The sequence below is a fragment of the Leptidea sinapis genome, chromosome 1, assembly GCF_905404315.1.
Source record: "Leptidea sinapis chromosome 1, ilLepSina1.1, whole genome shotgun sequence".
Lineage (NCBI taxonomy): Eukaryota > Metazoa > Arthropoda > Insecta > Lepidoptera > Pieridae > Leptidea > Leptidea sinapis.
In genome coordinates, this window is record NC_066265.1 from 20,137,081 (window position 1) to 20,157,305 (window position 20,225).

Here is a 20,225-nt window from a genome sequence, read left to right on the forward strand (position 1 = left end):
ATACACTTTTATTTTGTTTCACTTTTTATTAAATACTCTTAAACTATGGAATGGAACAACAATTTATTTACAATAAAATTACATAAACACGCTACACATTTGTAATAAATACCACACAGTGTTGATGATTGCTACAATTACAATTATAAACTATTTACAAAAATTTTTAATTTTATCAATAACCAAATGCAGACATTACTGTTAACTAAAATGCAATCTAATCTCATTCTCAATTAGTATAATACGTATTTATATGGCTAATATTGTATATATTGAATAAAATCATTTTTAAGTTTATCGCTATAATTCGGCCCTGTCTCTTTTCGCCAGCCGTACCAACCAATAACGTCAACACTTGACTCACGGTAGTATTTTATGATTTATTACAATTAAAGGCTGTCGAAAACACTCCCAATGTATTATTTATTTAAATGAAAGATCTTTTCATGAGCGTAAAATAGATTTTATTAACAGTACCTACTATTTTTCATTGCAACTATACTAATCGCTATAGCTCATGGCGCTCTGCGTAAATCTGTTTTATAATATATTCTTAAAATATGCTAGTTCACAAGCTATTCTTAAATAAGTCTTTCTATTAGGGCGAAATAAAAGGTAACTCAAAATGGTTCTGGTTATATAACTATATATATTATAATTTTTTTTTCTGTGTGTACTGAAAATTTGGCTGACATCACTTAAATACCTAACGTCTGTTCTGTTTCAACAATATTCTATCTTACTCAAAACTTTTATTTAACCATACACATATTAAAACAGGATTAGATAAATAATAAATACCACACACGTGTTATAACAAAATTAACATAATTAAAAATTTGCTAGCACTTTAAATACCTAATATTATAAAGTGAACATTAAAAATTGTTCTAAATAAATTGATATCTAGTGGTCTCGTGAAAAGAACTATCAACCGTTGTTAATATAAATTATAATTAGTGTTGCTTGCTAAATGGCTCAAAAAAGCAGTTGTTAAATTGATACATTGTAAATCTTTTTTCGTAATTCTTTTTTTTATGAATGTCAAGGGGGTAGTCCTTTGTTACATTTTAAATCACGGTGGAAAAACTTCAAATAACTCCGATATCTTTACTGTTTCTGTAGGGACTATTGCTTTTAAATTAAATACGATTAGTAATCCAATTAGTAATAAAAAGATTTTCCTAAAAATTAACAATATAGTTCTATTTACATTGAGTATTTTTTCTATTATTATATTCCAATGTGTAAACAATAATAATTACAGTTATAATAATAATCCGGTGACAATCACAAACTATGAAATCCCTATATTAAAAAAGTCGGCGACAACACACTTAAGTTATCCAATAAAAAATTATGAATTAGCAAAATCGATAGAATTTATCACCACCATAAAACAAAATTATTTAATAATTTAAGCACATTAGGTACAAAATACCTACATGTCATAAATTCTAGTGATCTGTCGGCAACTCTGTGTTGTAACTCATTTATCTGTCAGAAGGCTATTTAGTTTTATTGATTCAGTAATTTTTGGTATGGATCTATTTATCTATGCACATATCTATAGATATAGACCTAATCTACCTGATCGCTACACTAAAGAGGCCATTGTCACTAACCATATTCGAAGGAAAGTTGTACAAATTTTTTCATCCAAGCGCCAGTATTTCTTGTTCATAAAAAGAGGGACTAAGCCAAGAATCCTTCAATATTTATTAGTGCCGTTTATCAGTATAGTGAAAGCAGTCGATATATTTGCAATAATTTTCCTAAAAAGTTCGTTTCATCATTAAATGATTATAATTTAGTAAAGTAAAAAAAAGTATGTGAAAGGCTTAGATCATATTTTATACGTCTAGATAGACTATGATAGCTGTGAAAACGTCTAAAAAAATTAAGTTTAGAGTTTACTTCTATTTTGAGGAACGCAGGCAGGAGTGTAAGATGTAGCTTGTCACACATACTGATGTATTAAACCTGGCCTGTTTTTATCGGTTGTCAACAGGAAGAGACTATCTAGACGTATAAGTTACCTACGGTGAAAGGTAACACTAAAAGGCACCGAATGTATTCCCTGCGGAGCGCCGCGCTACACGTCGTCAAAGAGTCCTCGCGGCGGCAGGGTCATCTTGTCCCTCCGCCCGTTGAACTCGTCTCGTATGGAGGGCAGCGTGCTCTCGCCAAACCTGAGGGATAATAATTATAAAGATCTTTTTAAGTTTTTTTTTATATGAGAGGGGGCAAACGGGCAAGAGGCTCACGGTATGGGGAGAGGTGAGGCAACCGCCCATGGACATCCGCAATAACAGGTGTGTCAAGAAATGCGTTGCCGGACTTTAAGGTATGCTTTTTTCTTGAAGGTCCCTAAGTTGTATCTGTTCGGGAAGACTGCTGCCGGTAGTTGATTCTACAAAGTGGGTGTGCGAGGCAAGAAATTTCGAACAAAACGCGCGGTTGTGGAATGCCAAACGTCTACGTGATGCGGATGGTAATTTGCACGTTATGTCCGGTGGTGGAATTCAGCCGCTGGAATCAACCCGAACAGCTCCTCTGAGCACTCCCCGTGATAAATGCGGTAGAAGATGCAGGGAGAACCCACATCTTTACGCAATGCTAGAGAATCAAGCCGATCGGAGATGACTTGATCGTCGATGCACTCCTTCTTTCGGCGGGAGAGACATCCTCCCTGAGGTAAACGCACACGCCAGCCCGTGGTATAAAGGAGTGTTCCAAATTATACCCCGGGTATGAAAGGTAAGATGAATCAGCCAGGGAACAGCCAGCCACCCCAGTCTATATTTTCGAAGCTGACCAATAGTAAGATTAATTAAAAAAAAAGTCTTACAAGCTATGTTACATGTGTTCTAAAATACATATCTATCATTCTATTATGCACAACAAGGCATGTGATACATTATATTTAATTAATAAAACATAATATTATTCTTGCAAGAAAGAATTAATAACATGGCTACTGCAACACGATTATGATGAAACAGAAAATCTTTTAGCCCCACTATACTACCTATTGGAAGAAATATGCATATTTGATTTGATTTTAATATAATTTTGATATAAATAATAATAATTGATATATATTAATAGTCAATTATTGACTTTTACCCCAAAACTATTTTTTACTTTATAAAACAAGCTATGTGTTAAGACAAACTGTGTGTGGTACGGTTCACGGATAATTAATGTGTGAACATGTGTTTGAAGGAAATTCTAATTATTTACTTATGATTTTCTTGACAATGTGAAACAGAGAAACTATTTAATATGAAACAATTAACTAAATTAAATGAACTATATATATATATATGTATATAAAATGTATAATATATTACATTTTTCATCTATAATATATTTAAGTGCAGTACATAAAATTTTAAAATAAGTTATTGATATTACAACTAATTTTTATTGTTATTTTGATAGGTTACAGTTTTATCTAGCGGGAACTCTATTTTTTAATTTTAAAAACGACTTTTAATTAAAAACTTAAAGATCAATCAAGAATATAATTTGGAGTAAAGAACCACTTTTTTTATGATAATAAGGGACGAGACGAGCAGGACGTTCAACTGATGGTAATTGATACGCCCTGCCCATTACAATGCAGTGCCGCTCAGGATTCTTGAAAAACCCAATAAATTCTGAGCGGCACTGCAACTGCGCTCGTCACCCTGAGACAAGATGTTATGTCTCATTTGACAAGTAATATCACTAGCTACGGTGCCCTTCAGACCGAAACACAGTAATATTACTGTTTCACGGCAGAAATAGGCGCTGTTGTGGCCACAATCTAGCCGGTATCCTGTGCGAAGGTGCCTGCCACTTATTACCTCATAGATAGTCAAGTTACCTGTCGTCGACGTCGCCGTGTCTGTTGTAGGGCACCTCCGCGCGGCGGTAGGGCTCCACGTGTGAGTCTCTCGCCACGTAGTACTCTGTGTCGTCGCGGTCCGACAGCAGCCCGGTGTGGGCTGGAAGGCGGAACATGCATCATAACCGCTCTATTTAATACACATTTACATAATATTTTTAGAGTTAAATAATAAATTTAATGAATATTCATTTAAGGTTGTATATGTTATTGATAGGACAGTATTTTTTTTAAGTAAAAACTTCTTCATTACCGTAAAACTAAAGGAACCCATTCTAAAAGCTTGGTAGTCTAATTTAACTTGACACTGACAAATTTGTGGTGTATATATATACCACCACTTCGGAAAAAATATAAAAAAACACTCAAAAGAGTAAGAGTAAGTAACACTCAAAGGAGTGCAGTAGATGTATGTATGTATGTAATCAGACATCACATCGTCACTCGTCCGCCGTTACCTCCGTCCCTCTGGTCGGGCGCTCGGTACGTCCTCTGCGGGAAGCGCTCGCTCAGCTCACGGCGCCTCAACATCGACTCTTCGTGCCGCTGTCGTCGACGCTTCTCTGTTCCAGATATAAACACGATAATTACACATACTTTTACAATTTGTTATTTTTTCAAAGTGATAACCCTCACTTCTAGGATTTACATAGGATACACAAATTAAATTTGAAAACAAAATTGTATGAATGATGCTGGACTCGAACCCACGACCTCTCGCGTTCCGTGCGAGTGCTCTTCCAACTGAGCAAACCGTTCGAATGACGTATCTTCCTCAAATCTTGTTTGCTTTGTTCGACTATCAGGTTGTGGCTTAATCTACAGGATCTACTTTACAGTTAATAACATGCTCAACCCCAGTATTTGTATATTAGGAAATTGACTTGAGATGTCGCTCTTGTAAATATAAACAATTTGTTATGTTTTTAAAGTGTTAACCCTCACTTCTAGAATTCTAGAATTAATACACAAATAAAATTTGAAAAACCTCTCGCATTGTGTGCCAACGGTACGAGTGACGTACCGTCATAAAATCTTGTATGCTTTGATCAACTCTCAGGTTATGGCTTCATCATAATATCATACATACTTTTACGTCCAATATGCGTTCAAACTAAAAGCACTTTAAGGCTGCGTTTCCACGAGAGATGTACAACTAGCTCTCGCTCAGACCAGCTTTGGAGTGGGAACGGTTCTGAAGTACCAAGTATAAGGTAAATAAAGTGATTTCTTTACACATCTGGTTGAGCCGTATCACTGCTGTGATTTCTCAAACTTTGCAAGAAGTAAGGGGCAGCAATGCAGTTACGGATACGATTGTCCTTCTCTTCACATCAAACCTTGATTTTCACCCCAATCTCTCTAACATTTTTTTTAATGAACTATGACGTCACAGTTAAGGGCGCCAAGATGGCAGGTATTTATAAAATACATATTTTAATATTATTAAGAAAACCAATAGCATATTACCATAGACCAAGTATAGTAACTAGACAACGGTTTGGCGTTGCCAACATGAGACAGATAATGTCCTATATATATAGGTACATAATATAACACATGTGTTCTTTCACTATCACTTTTACATCGTAAAACACAACATCGCACCATATTTCCTTCGATTCTACTTAAAATTGTCACTGATGTTGAATAAATAGTGGATATTTCACACGTTTCACAACAATAATAGCTTATTTTTACAGGAGCAAATAAAAGTAAACAAGATATCTGTGCAGCGCTGTCAAATTTATTTAGCACACCGGGTGTGCTGACCTTGAAAAAACCGGCACGCATGGCGAAACAAAAATCTAATCATTCTATCTCATTTCTTTACATCAGACTCGCATAAGTTTTTCTTTTTCTCATGTGAGTGAGACGGAAGCTATCAATTAGTCTAATAACTATGCTTGGTCTATGCATATTACTGAGTAATAACAGCCTAATTTTTTTTAATACCCCCTTGAGTTATTTTTTGGAGTTGCATGTTTGTTATTTGGTGGTGTAAACTCTATCCTAAAACAACCAATACGTAATAATATAATATATATGCTTATTCCTTATCTCTGTAAAACATACCTCGTTTAACAATTTCGCGACCTTCATCGACGAGGTCAGTGGTAAGCTCGTCATCACCGATGAACTGCTGGAAGCCGCACATGGACAACAGTCGGCTGCCCAAGGAGAAATAGGTGGCCAGGCACAGGAATATCACCAGCATGGGGAAGTAGATGTTGAAGCCCTCCGCTATGATTCGCAGGACATCCATGTGACCCATTATCTATCAATACAAAAAGACAATTTGATTGAAAACAGTTATAAATGTAAAACGACACAAAAGACTAACTAAAGATCACCAAATAGTTTGTTCTCACCACGACCCTATTTCTTCGAGGATTCAAAAAAAATCTGCCTGCCTTTAAAATGCAAACATTCTTATGAAGATACCCATAGAATGACCATTCAGGAAAGTTAACCCGATAAAAGAAAATTCCTTGATAAATATCTGTAACCATTCATAATTTCAAACATATAGCGATTTGCACTTTTGGGCATAATTCTGTCAATTTTCAATTGGGGGATCATTCTTAAAATGAGGGTGAGGGGGAATTATTACCTACCTTCCAATGGGTGGCTCCTTTGCACAAGCTGCCGGTTAGATTACCTGTACCACAACGGCGCCTATTTCTGCCGTGAAGCACTAATGTGTAAGCATTATTGTTTCGGTCTGAAGGGCGCCGTAGTTAGTGAAATTACTGGGCAAACGAGACTTACAACTTATGTCTAAAGGTGACGAGCGGAATTGTGGTGCCGATCAAAATTTTTGGGATTTTCAAGAATCCTGAGCGGTACATTGTAATGGGCAGAGCGTATTTATTACCATCAGTTGAACGTCCTGCTCGCCTCGTTCCTTTTTGTCATAAAAAAAATTTCACCTTATACGAGCCATAAATTGGGTTCATTGCCCCATCTAATAATAAGGTAATCCCCTCACCTGTGTATAATAAGTCTCCATGATTCTCTGGGTGATGATGTGAGAGTCCAAGTGTGTAAGACTCAAAAAGTTGAGACACATGGCGGGAGTTAGTCTGCAGACCATCATCCCGGAGAATATCAGACTGTACTCGTTGGTCTGGTGGTGTGGTGCTAAGTAGTACAGGTTCAGAACTCGGATCTTGAGTACAGTCGAATAGGCGCAGTAGAATATGTAGCCGATGCTCAGTGTAGATATTGTCTGAAATGAAATTGAGTAAATACAGAGGTGCAGCTGACTTACATCTCTTAGTTGCGTTCTGATGGCACACTTCGTCATGCTCTATTAAACTATTAAAAGTCACTGCTCGGCGACTACCAGAAACTCTGGTATGGTCTCTTTATGGTACTAAAATTAATGTTATTGTATTTTTTACCATCGCTAATAAAATGCTCGCAAAATACCTTTATTTATTTACAGTGAGTGAGTTGATGCGTCTACTGCACTCATAATCTTGTTTTTACATATTAATTTACATTAACTTTTTGACGTTTGAGTATTTTTGTTGCATCACTTTACATATATTGTAGTTGAAATTATTTGTAAAAAGATGAAGCTGTAAATGTTGACCAACATGAATAAAGTGATTTTGATTCGATTTATATCTGTACGTGTGTTTGTCATAGTTATAACTAAAACAATTGATGTATGTTTTAACGGATTCTTGAATGATTTAGTTTCAGAAATGGCTTGGTTCAATTCGTAATCCGATTAATTATGTATAAAAACTATTTAAATAAACCAAAAAAAACGCGGTTTACCGCACAGCAAGTCAAACTAATAATAAGAAGACAATTTGTTATATGGAGAGTTCATACTATAGCAATATAAGGTCCAATGATAGTTTCCTAAATTGTAATTAAACTACAACATACTTAATTTTCCAGTCTCATAACCCATCAACAGTATTTATATAGTTTTATCCCGGTGATCCTAGTTAAGTCAAAGTAATTATCATTTATTATTGCGATTTATTATTTCCCTCACTTATGTAAAAATATAAAGTAACTTGAATTCCTTAAAATTGAACAAATACGTTAAAAGACTCAGTTACATAGATAGGACACATACGAATCATATAAGCCGGAAGTCGTCCACTGCTACACAAAGATCTCCACGACGTGGGCGATGGGTCCTGCGCTGCCCTCATTCAACAAAGCGTACAAAATAGCGAAACTTTTAAACAAATACTGTTTGAAAGTTTCTCGATCAGAGCCACCTAGGCACTGAATATTTCATTAAACTTTATACAGTTTGTGTTAGACCAGCACTACTATTTTGATTGAGAACGACACGCAAATAAAGCACACCAGGAGGGGGAAGTGCACATCGGTCGCTAGGTCAGTTATTATATTTTTAGTTACTATTATTCTTTACACGGGAGAGCGCTCATTTTGCGAGCGTGTCTACCGTGGGAGTAATCGATAGCTCATTCATGTTCGTCTGTTATTGTGCCTTCATTATCAATTGCGCAACATTAAAGAAACCCTAAGCAGTGCTACTATTCTAATGTGAATCTGAGCATTCAATATTACTGAAAATACTTTAAGGGAAATCCATTATGACTGTCCATGATTCTATGGTAGCATCGAGCCTTGGCTCGAGATTACAGCCTCGGGCCACCATCAGAAAACGTGAGTCTGGATTGAGATTATCTTATTTCCAGAGTAATGATTTACTGCAGGTTACATTAGGTTCACTTTCATTAAGATGGATACGTGCATCAAATCACATCGGTAAACTTAACGGTATTACACCAACGCCAGTTGCAGTCCTAAAGAAACCATGTGGGTTGCTACTCCTAGTCCTATGTCGGCAAAGTGCATTATTGGGCCTTATTTTTTTGAGCACCACAGAGACAGAACAGTGACCGTTACCTTCTGCGTCTCAACCTCACTACGAAGAACTCTAAAGCAGCCTTACACGAGTTGTTTCCCAAAAAGGTGACTTCACGAAGACGTCGAGTGGTCAGTGACTTAACCCTGCTAGATTTTCTCTAGTGTAGTTATCTGAAGTCCGTCTACGATTCACTAACATTGGTAGATTTAAAAAAGAATACTGAAGAAAAGTTCCATCTGACTGATTCATTGACAACTTCTTCGAAAAGTATTTAATAATAATTTATCTTTCTATTTCTTATTAGCGTAGTCCATATCGAGTCTCGAGTCGACTCGAGTGGACTGTAGGCTTGATACACTAATGAATCGTACAGCGCCCTGAGGGTCTAGTATAACAACGCCTTCAGAGTACTGTTGGAGCTGCCACGTATATGTAGCGCTGTAGGTCGATAACTTTAGCACCATCCTACGTAAAAAATCCTTCACTATTCTGCCCAATACAAGGCAGCAGTGACAGTGTCCTGAGGGTGATAGCCGACAGCGGGGACTGTCCGTTGGTTGGATCGTTTGCAGTTATAATTATAAACACAATACGATTATAAGTTTACTAAGAATGATTCATAGTTGTCTGAAAATAAATGTTTTTATTTTATTATATTTATTGGCAACACAACACTTAGCACTCACCACAATAGCAACATAGTTAAAATTATCCCCTGCGGCGCCAACGACGTTTGCGAATATAGAGAGCACGGGCTTCTTGCTGAAGAATGTAACCTCGGACCAGACCACCATCAGGGACATCGCGCATGTGATTACCGCCATTGTCTTCAGAAAGTACTGCTTTATTAAACACTCCCAGTACCATTCTGAAATGTTATATCGTTGTATTGTATAAAATAAATAAAAACAATCGCAAAATCGACTTATTTATTACTAATTAACTTACAAACACACAACCAAACTTACTAGTACTTGACCAAAAACAGCTTTATGGCAACACTTGTAATTCCTCTGGTGATCCAAGAGAATGTGGATAGTGGTGATCACTTAACATTAGGTGACGCATGCATTAGTTTATCTTCCCTTTCGTAAAAAAACAAGAATGACTAAATAGTAAAACTTATAACCTGTAAAAGTGAGTGATGTCAAATTTGACTATATATTGAATATATAGGTATATTCCCTATATCATGAGCAAAGAAGGTAAGTGCTGATGTATTATCGCCAAATTGAATTGTGGCCCACATATCATTCTCCTACAGTCATAATAAGTAAGTAGGTCGAAATTAGCTTGAACATACATATCCTAAGCATCAATTTATTAGAAACTGACAGTCCGGCAATTGTAATACAATCTTTATGGAAATATAAACCTAACTGCCTTTATGATTTAAAAAGAATTATCAGCAAAGTGTTGGTAGGCCCCCCACAAGATGGACCTACGCAACTTACTTATTTTATAGCAACTGTACAATATTGTATACTTTTATTGAAAAGAGCGCAAAAAAAAGAATGCTGGAGAGTTTCTTGCGCCGCTTCTTCTCTCTCAGAGCGCCATTTGTTTCCGAAGCGGTAGTAGTATCTAGTAGTATAAGTAGTATCTAGTAGTATAAGAAATGACATCAAAAAGAATTCTAAAGGAATCAATTTTGAGAAAATAAATGCCTTTTTATGCCTTTTTTTTTTTTATGCCTTTACGATCTGGTCAAGATTGCCGGAATATGTTGGATGAGGGCAGCGCAAGACAGTTCTTCGTGGAAATCTTTGGGGGAGGCCTTTGTCCAGCAGTGGATGTCTTCCGGCTGATGATGATGATGAGCAAAGTGTGACATGAATCAATTTTGTTGATGGTAAAACATAAGGGTGTAAGACATAAACCTGAATAATAACAGAGTTGTTCACTCTGCTATACAATACGAGAAACCTGTGTTCAATGTCAGCTACCAATAGAAGATAAAAGATATATGCAACTATAAAGATATGTTTGACGGGAGTAACTTTTTTGGTAGTTTTAAATTATTCAATATATTTTATTTAATTCTAATACAACTCACCCAATACTGGTGAATACAAGATTCGTTGAATTCTAGGTCGCGGTGTGTAGAAGGTATGTTGGAACCTTTTATCAGGGGATCTTGAGTTGGTTGATACATCTTCCAAGTGGAATATCCGTTGTAACATGAGCCCATACTGCGTCTCTGTTCGTTGCAGGACATGCAGAGCTTTAATGGTCTGTAATTAGGATGGTATATGTAGTTAAAAATTATTTTCTCCAGATTTTGATATTGATAAGGTATTCTATATCTAGAATATGAATTGTGTCATAGGAATGCATACATAGAATAATAAATATTAATACTGTATTAAGATAATTATTAAATTTTTTTAAATATGAATTTCAATGAAAATTTCAAAAATATTTGAAAGTAAAATGATTGTAGTATTAAAAAATATTATTATAACTATGGAGAAATAATAATATTAATGATGTCCGAGGTAGAACTTTGTTTCTCGTTGGTAAAAGATTATAGAGGTTTATGATAATTTTAGAAAAGAAACTTCTGTTTTAATAGTTTATAATATTAGATACTCACAAGTTTATGCATGTTGAATAATATTTTGAACAATTAAGGTTGAAACAAGTACAACAAAACTAAAGTTATTGTTAATTTACGTTTTTTGTTAAATAGTTTAAAAATAGAAATATAAATGTAAGTTTATTTGTAATAAAATATTTTTTCATCACTTCAATGTTTTATTTTATGCTTACCCTCTTTATTTACACTAATTACGGCCTAGGTTAACCTACCCCATGCTTATGGCCAAATTACCCTGGATATGGGGTAGGTTGACCAACTCAGGGGTTTAGAAAATCAACTACATAAGTATAATAATGATTAATATACAGGATATATATTTGACAACTCATATAGCCAAATGGTTAGTGACCCTGACTACTAAACTAGAGGTCCCGGGTTCGAATCCCGGTAGGTGCAATCATTTATATGATGAATATGGATGTTTGTTTCCAGGTCTCCATGACTCGGAAACATATGTATTATAACATATGTTCATATGTAGTTATGTATTTATATTGTATTAAATATATCATTGTCTTGTGCCCATAGTACAAGCTATGCCTAGTTTGTGGCAAGATAATTTGTGTAAAAGTGTGTCAATATTATATTAATATATATATAGATTACTATTTTAGGTACTTGAATAGTTCTTCTATCTGTTATCAATTTTTGTTTTTGTTATATTAAGTTAAACATCAGAGCTATAAGAGTTTAAGTCAAAAGTTAGTCAATGATCCCCTGTCTCCTCTAAACATGCTAGTTAACAAACCTTTTTGTGTAAATTAATTAAACTCTTCATTGATGGAGGTGAGGGTCGATCTGGTGGTATTCTGGAGTTCAATTTATCTTTTAACTGCACTGGCAACTTCTGAACAATGGTCTCCACATGGCTTTGTAGTGGATGACCAGCTGTTATTGCACCCAATGCCATGTTCAAACTCTGAAAGAAATATCCCAATAAGGCAATTTTGTAGCATGAAACATTAATACCATAACATTGACAATACACATAGCAATGAATATATTTATGACTATACTCACAAGAAATAATATTTTACTCATACCATACTCATATAATATGAAGGTAGGTATTACAATTTACTGTAAATTAAGTAAATAATATCCCGCATCAGCATTAAATGCTTGCTATACTAGAATCTGTGGATTGTTTTGGACCCAAAAGCCCATCCTTTTCAATTTCAATTCATGCTCCTTTAGAAGTATGCAAAAGATGGCATAATAATATCATTCTGGTCAACTATTAATAGTAATATTATATCAAAATATATTTTTCTCCTGAGTGTCACTATAACAAGAAGGTTAGAAAGGAAAAAACCAGAGGATCTTCTACTGTAGACCGATTGTAATGATGCGGAGACGTCAATGAATGAGTATGTTAATATCACACAAGCCTGATATAAATTCATGACCTATTAATGAATGTCATCCATGACAGATTGTAATATATTATTCATAAAAATATATATTTTTACTATAAATGTCTATATTTTTGTCAAGGATGTCTTTGATGGTATATTTAAGGAATATGCTATATAGTACTGTTACTTTGCTATGCAGTGAACCATACTTTATTGATTAAGGCATTATGAATACGTGCAAATTTGTGAAATCTTACCTCTAATATATCATCTACAGTCTCTTCTGCCTCACACTTATCAGTACTCAACTTTGCTATTTTGAAATAGCAATAGGACAGTGTGTAATTTTTCTTTGAATTATTCCATAGATTTCTTGGAACCTCAACAAGAGCATAGCCAAGTAATAAAATCAAAAGAAAGAGACCCCAAGTATTACTAGCAGAAGAAGCAATAGCTTTTATCTTTGGTCCATCCAACTGTACACCGGAAGTAAAGGCCAGATAGATCAATAGAATACCACAAATAAACAAATATGAACCATAATATATTGCATTATCAACAAGAGCAGATTTCAGTTTTCCTTTCACTGTAAAATCTCCGGCCTTGCTATATGATTGCATCATAGGCATTATTAACCTGCAATAAATATGTCAAATTAGTCTACAATTGCAGTCCTACTACAGATTTACAAGCATTATAACTATTTTAAATAATAGGAATAATAATATCTTTTAAATAAAACTTTAGCATAAATATTATAGGCATAAAAGATTATAATCAAATATGGAAATTATCAGATTTCATTTTGTTCCCCCAACTTAACAAAGCATGTTCCATATACTGGAATTTTTATGGATTAGAATCAAGACCTTGTTGTCTTCTATTCACTTTATTACTTACCACAAACAACCTGTAATTTTAATGGTCAGAGAGGGAGAACAGAATGAATTGGTATTTATAGTATTTTTTTAAGTATATGATAAAATATGGACTTCAATTCCATAATCAGAAATAAATTATTAAAATAAGTTATATGACCCGACCATGTTAAGCACTGTGATGACCAGTACACAACTCGCCACAGACTTGGAAATATATTATCAGGCCATGATATTTCACATTTATTTATGGGTGGCGCCACTGAGCTTGATAAATTTGCTTGTACAGCCACAGATGTTGGTTCTGTAGCATTGAGACACTGGTGCTGCCTGTATACAGTCTGAAAATCAATAAGGTGTTTAACTTATTTGTTGTTAAAAGTAATTAATTAGTTTGTAACATTAATAAAGCTTACCCATGATATATCCAAAGGCAAAATAAACATAATCAAAAAAGAAAAGTACCATGCTGTTAGCACTGATACAGTCACTAATATGTGGTTTCTATAACAGTCTCCATATCGATACAATAGTGTTGCTGCTAGAATAAATGCTGATAAAATTTCTATGATGAATAGGTTGTAATACATTTTGCTTTAGTTTAAAAAACAGAAGGAATTGTTACTCTTTTTTGACAGATGTTTTGCTTTTCTGCTGTTCTTTCCACACTCTAACAGCTTCGTGTTGCTGTTCTTCAAAACGTATTTGGGTGTTATTTTTCAGTGGTAATAATATGGGCCGTTCAATTTCATATTCTGTTGGACATTCTTCATAGAATAATATTCCAGAGTCAGGCAAAATAGGATCAAACTCAATAAATGTGGTGTCGTCTGTTTTTGTTTCAGACATCTTACGAATAATGCACTTGTAGACGAATCATTTTCCACCAAGGTTTTATTGGCGCTAGTGAACAATTATCGGTTTTATTATTGCTTACTTTAAATTTTATCAAAGTTGCAATCAAGTATTGTATTATATTGATTGTTTTAACTTAATATTCAAGAACTGTTATCGATTATTTCATGATTTTTTAACAGCTGGAAGTGTGTCTACATAACATAACAATGTAATGATTATCAGTGATGACATTGGCAATAAGTGCTATTTGTCAGTTGTCTGTCAGCCTTCAAAGTTGACCTTGTCATTTTGTCAATAATTTGTCAACCTATTAAGGCGCTTTCACCGTAGACAGAGGATTCCCTGTTTATGATTGCTTGAACAAGATAACATTTTTTTAAATTACTTCTAAAAGTAGGTTAAAAAGTGAGGTAGGCACGACTACAAAAAAATGCTATATGATACCTACTAGTGAGTACCTAATTGTTTTTTTATTTGGTAGGTATTTTGCTTTTTCCACCGAGTAAAATACCTACATAAATAAATAAATATAATATGAATATAGTGAAAATGTGACACTCGCTCTCGAGTGAAACAAAAATTGTAGTAAAAGTTAGCGGGTAGTTTCCTAGGATTGGCTATGTGGTTCTCTACTTACATATTATTATAAAATTATTATCAGAGTACTAAATGGTATGATATGGTAAAGGGGCTCCTGTTACCGTAATTAAACCATTTAGTTGGGTCCATTTTGCGTACAGTTTTTTTTTTTTTTATGGAATAGGAGGACAAACGAGCGTACGGGTCACTTGTTGTTAAGTGATCACCGCCGCCCATACTCTCTTGCAACACCAGAGGAATCACAGGAGCGTTGCCGGCCTTTAAGGAAGGTGTACGCGCTTTTTTTGAAGGTACCCATGTCGTATCGTCCCGGAAACACCGCACAAGGAAGTTCATTCCACAGCTTTGTAGTACGTGGAAGAAAGCTCCTTGTAAACCGCACTGTGGAGGACCGCCACACATTCAGATGGTGAGGATGATATCCTAACTTGTGGCGTGTCGTGCGAAGGTGGAATTCGGCGGCAGGAATTAGGTAAAACAGCTCTTCGGAACACTCCCCGTGATAAATGCGGTAGAAGACACACAATGAAGCGACGTCTCTACGCAACGCCAAGTGATCCAGCCGTTCACAGAGTACTGGGTCCCCAAAAATTCGCGCTGCTCTGCGTTGCACGCGGTCAAATGGATCGAGCTGATACTGGGGTGCGCCAGACCAGAGATGACAGCAATACTCCATGTGTGGCCGGACCTGCGCTTTGTACAGCGCTAGAATGTGGGCCGGCTTGAAGTATTGCCGTGCTCTATTAATGACGCCCAGTTTCTTTGAAGCCAATTTGGCTTTGCCCTCCAGATGGCCACGGAATTGGCAATCGCTCGAGATTTCGAGACCCAGTATTCCAATACTAGGCGAGGCTTTGTGTTGTCGAAGAGCGGTGATGCGACAAATGGGGTTTTTTTAGTGGTAAACGCGCAAACTTGAGTCTTCTGGGGGTTAAATTGGACAAGGTTCAATTTACCCCATTCCGCGACCTTCTCAAGAGAGGACTCGATAGAAGACACAAGTTTCTCCCGGCACTGGTCGACGATTTCCCGAGAGAGACGTGCATGGCCCGTGTATACGGCATCACCAGTGCTGTCATCTGCATAGCAATGAATGTTGGAGGTGTCCAACATATCATTGATATGCAGAAGAAACAGCGTAGGAGATAGCACACAGCCTTGGGGCACTCCAACATTCACGGGCTTCGGGTTCGAGCAATGTCCGTCGACAACGACCTGTATGCTGCGCCCAGTGAGGAAGCTGGAGGTCCACTTGCACAAGCTCTCGGGAAGCCCAAATGATGGAAGTTTAGAGAGGAGTGCCTTATGCCATACACGATCAAAGGCCTTCGCTATATCCAGGCTAACTGCCAGGCCTTCCCCCTTGCTTTCAATAGCCGCAGCCCATCTATGTGTTAGGTATACCAGAAGATCACCTGCCGACCGACCATTGCGAAACCCGTATTGTCGGTCGTTGATCAACTGGTGATCCTTTAGGTATACCAAGAGCTGACGGCTAATTATGCTCTCCATGATTTTGGAGAGCAGGGAGGTAATAGCAATAGGCCTGTAGTTTGCCGGATCCGAACTGTCTCCTTTTTTTTGGATCGGATGGACAAGGGCTGACTTACATGAGTCAGGGACTACGCCTTTGGAATAAGAGTGCCGGAATAAACGCGTTAGCACCGGCGTCAACAGTGTTGGCCAGTTACTCCAAGCTGCCCAGCTCCTTCCAGATATTTAGAATACTCCAGGGTTGTTCACAGAATTCTAGGAGTGACCACGTATTTACTAAGGTTTTTGACCGTTGATTGGCCACTCCTGCACATTACAGGATTACGTGACTTACCATTTTGTCCTGAACTAGACATCTTCTGCGCTTAGTCTGAGATCTATATATATATAGACTTTGATCAGACTTTCCGTACGTAAAACTTTGCTGAGTGTGTTAAAATGTCAGCTGTCAAATAAGCATAAAATATATATATATCTTTTATTTTAAATATAATATATATATAAATATAAATATATATATATACTTAAAGGATCATGCTAAACTCCCACTCCGCTAAGTTTTACGTAAGTATAATCGAAGTCTAAGAACGCTTTATAGATCTCAGCCTTAGTTCAACGTGTCCTTTACGCCGACTATGGAATATTTAGTGTGACCCGTTAGGGTACCCTCCATGATTAATTAAACGTAAGTAGATACCTATGATTTCGACTATTGAAATCACATTGGTATGTGGTGGGCGAGTTTATTTTGTATCGAATTAAGTTTCTTCAATCGTGCTTCGGGACCCGTATTTCACTAATTTCCCCTGTACATAACATTAGTACCTAAAGAATAAATTAAACTCACTTTGCTGTGAAGACTAAACGTAATTTTTTTTATTATATTCATTCGTCAGCTGTTTCTTGAATTTTAGTTGAGTAGGTATAGGTGTTGAAGTTTGGAAGGAATTTTATAACGATCGAAGCTAAGTCTAACAACAACTAATTTAGGGCGACGGCTACATATATTGGCAGCGAGAAGTCTCCTCCTGACAGTTCATAAGCTGGTTTGCACACCTCTCAGTGCGAAATATCTGAAGTTGAAGAAATTTGGAATAAAAAAATAATGTTTAATATTAATAATCACAATGAAAAAAAAAATTTTTTTTCATTGGAAAGAGGCAGTAGAGCGAACAATTTAATTCTATATGGTCTAAAAGAAATCGAAGAATCTTCATTTGAACTTGTAAAAATTTTGAAAGAAAAAATAAGTAGTGATCTCGATATTTCTCTGAACCTCAAAGACATTAATGTAGTACGAAGGATTGGGAAACCAAATAGTAAAAATAAGAAGGAAAGGCCAGTATTAGTTTCATTTGTAAACAATTGGTAAAAACGTGATATTCTGAAAGACAAGAAAAAAATTGATAAGAGAAGAGAATTGCACCTAAAGCTTTTAGAGGAAAGAAATAATGGCAACTACGCTGTCCAAAGCCAAACAACTTATAGTCAAGAAAAGTATGATTGGAAGTGAAAAACGCAAAAGAGACTATTCTACCTCTCCTGCCACTATTAACCAACTAAAGAACCAAAACGCTTCCTTAAAGGTAAATAGAACAAATGCTTTTGACATCATGAGGGGAAGAAGCAACTCTTTTTCAACCTTATCCTTAACTGAACAGAAACCATAGGAAATAATCATCAGCCACCGAAACCATAAAACATGTAAGCCTAAACTTAACCTAAACCGACGGGAAAACTAAGAACGAAATAGATTATATAATGACAAACAATCACAAAATTTTCACGAATTTTGAAGTAATTAACACAAGCTTTCCTTCAGATCACAAATTAATAAGAGGCACCATGGTCCTAAAGCTTCCCAAAATTAGTAGAAAAAACTTCAACAAGACACCAAATATTCCAAAAACAGAACAAGAAATTACTAACTTTATAATAACCTTAAAAGTAAACATTAAAAACTCAGAAGATGAATTGAATAGCGATAACGGACATAGAGTATTCAGTGAAGACACAAAAAATATTGATAAAAAGACGAACCGAACACACTCTTTGCAAACATAAGGATATTTATATGAAAAAAGAACTAGGAAGATTATACAAAGAAACAAGTTAATCAATTCGGAAAGATTACCAAAAACATAGACAAAATATGATTACAAATAACATAAATAAATATAGGAGTACAAAGAGAGGTTTTAAGGAGCTAAGCATTAATAAATCGTGGATACCTAAACTTAAACGACAGTCAGAAGAAACAAAAACAAGAAAAGATGTTATTAATCATGCAACTATCTTCTATGAAGATTTGTACCAGAGAAAAGACAATGACCAAATACCTGAACTTAATATTACTAACTGGGAACCTGATACAAGATCTGTCAAACCAATAGAAAAAGAAGAAGTTTACAAACACATCAAACATCTAAAGAATGAAAAAAGCCCTGGGCCAGACGGACTCAGCAATGAAGTTATTAAACTAGGGGCACCAATTCTAGTACATTTATTCACGAAATTATTCAATATGATATTAAAAACAGAGACAGTACCAGCACAATGGTGTAAATCCGATATCATACTGCTATTCAAAAAAGGTGACCCATTGGACATCGGAAATTACAGACCAAACAGCCTATTAAATTGCGTTTACAAATTATTCTCAGGTATAATATCAACACGAATAACAAAAAATATTGAATTGTTTCAGCCAATAGAGCAAGCAGGCTTCCGCCAGGGTTTCAGCACTACCGACCACATCCAGGCTTTAGAGCAAATTATAGAAAAATATCGTGGGTTTAATAGACCATTATATGTGGCTTTTATAGATTATCGTAAAGCTTTTGATAGTATAAGTCACTATTCAATTTGGAAGGCATTGAAAGCTACCGGAATCGACCAAACATATATCAATATTTTAACATATAATTACAAAAATAGTCAAAGTTGTGTGACACTTGAAACTAGGGGAAAACCTATTAAGATAGAAAGAGGTGCAAGACAAGGTGATCCCTTATCACCGAAGTTATTCATTGCCGTGCTCGAGAACATATTTCGAAACATAGACTGGTCACAAAAAGGGATCAAAATAGGCGATCGCTATCTAAGCCATGTAAGGTTTGCCGATGATATCGCTATCATAGCTGAAACACTAGAGACTTAGAAGATATGATACAGACACTTGACCAACAAAGAATAAAAATCGGCTTAGAAATGAATGCAAATAAGACTAAGATAATGACCAACAGTCAGAAGAAGCCAATAAATGTAAGAGACAATATTATAAAGTATGTCGATAACTACATTTACTTAGGAAAACGAGTATCTTTCCATCACTCTAACAACGAAGATGAAGAAAAGTAAGCAAAAGCAAGAAGAGTATCAAAAGCGTGGAATAGATTCCGGTCATTAAAAGAAATCTTAAAAGGCAACTACAATCTTCACATGAAAAAAGTAGTAATGGATACTAGTGTCCTACCATGCTTATTGTACAGCTGTCAAACGTGGACCTTTACAGAAAAAGTCAAGCAGATGATTACGAGTAATCAAAGAGCAATGGAAAGAAGCTTATTAAAAATAAGGAAGATAGACAAAGTAAGAAGCGCCAGGATAAGTCAGAAAACCAAGATCACCGATGCACTCACACATGCACTGGCACTTAAATGGAAATGGG

At 35.6% G+C, this 20,225-nt stretch overlaps 1 protein-coding gene across 2 annotated transcripts; it reads right to left on the reverse strand.

The window, feature by feature from the left end:
• Positions 1-6: 6 nt before the first annotated feature.
• Positions 7-14,660, reverse strand: LOC126974213 (LMBR1 domain-containing protein 2 homolog). Of its 2 annotated transcripts, none has more exons than XM_050821768.1 (11): positions 14,020-14,660; positions 13,769-13,944; positions 12,983-13,361; positions 12,116-12,286; positions 10,822-10,999; positions 9,452-9,633; positions 6,888-7,127; positions 5,972-6,173; positions 4,354-4,458; positions 3,875-3,959; positions 7-2,192 (listed from the first exon to the last, which is right to left on the reverse strand). In XM_050821768.1, exons 1-11 carry the CDS (start codon positions 14,191-14,193, stop codon positions 2,096-2,098), a joined length of 1,989 nt encoding a protein of 662 aa, XP_050677725.1. In that variant the 5' UTR covers positions 14,194-14,660; the 3' UTR covers positions 7-2,095. The 2 variants fall into 2 exon arrangements, with proteins under 2 accessions (XP_050677725.1, XP_050677656.1); XM_050821699.1 differs by having other exon boundaries at positions 3,875-3,995.
• Positions 14,661-20,225: the final 5,565 nt, after the last annotated feature.

What these genes read in the sequence shown, in the direction of transcription:
- LOC126974213 (XM_050821699.1), bottom strand. Translation starts at nt 14,193, where the DNA reads ATGTATTACAACCTATTCATCATAGAAATTTTATCAGCATTTATTCTA. An exon ending in TGCCTTTGGATATATCATGG is followed by an intron (nt 13,945 to 14,019) that starts GTAAGCTTTATT and finishes ATTGATTTTCAG; the next exon opens with ACTGTATACAGGCAGCACCA. An exon ending in TAATTAATTTACACAAAAAG is followed by an intron (nt 11,000 to 12,115) that starts GTTTGTTAACTA and finishes TCCTAATTACAG; the next exon opens with ACCATTAAAGCTCTGCATGT.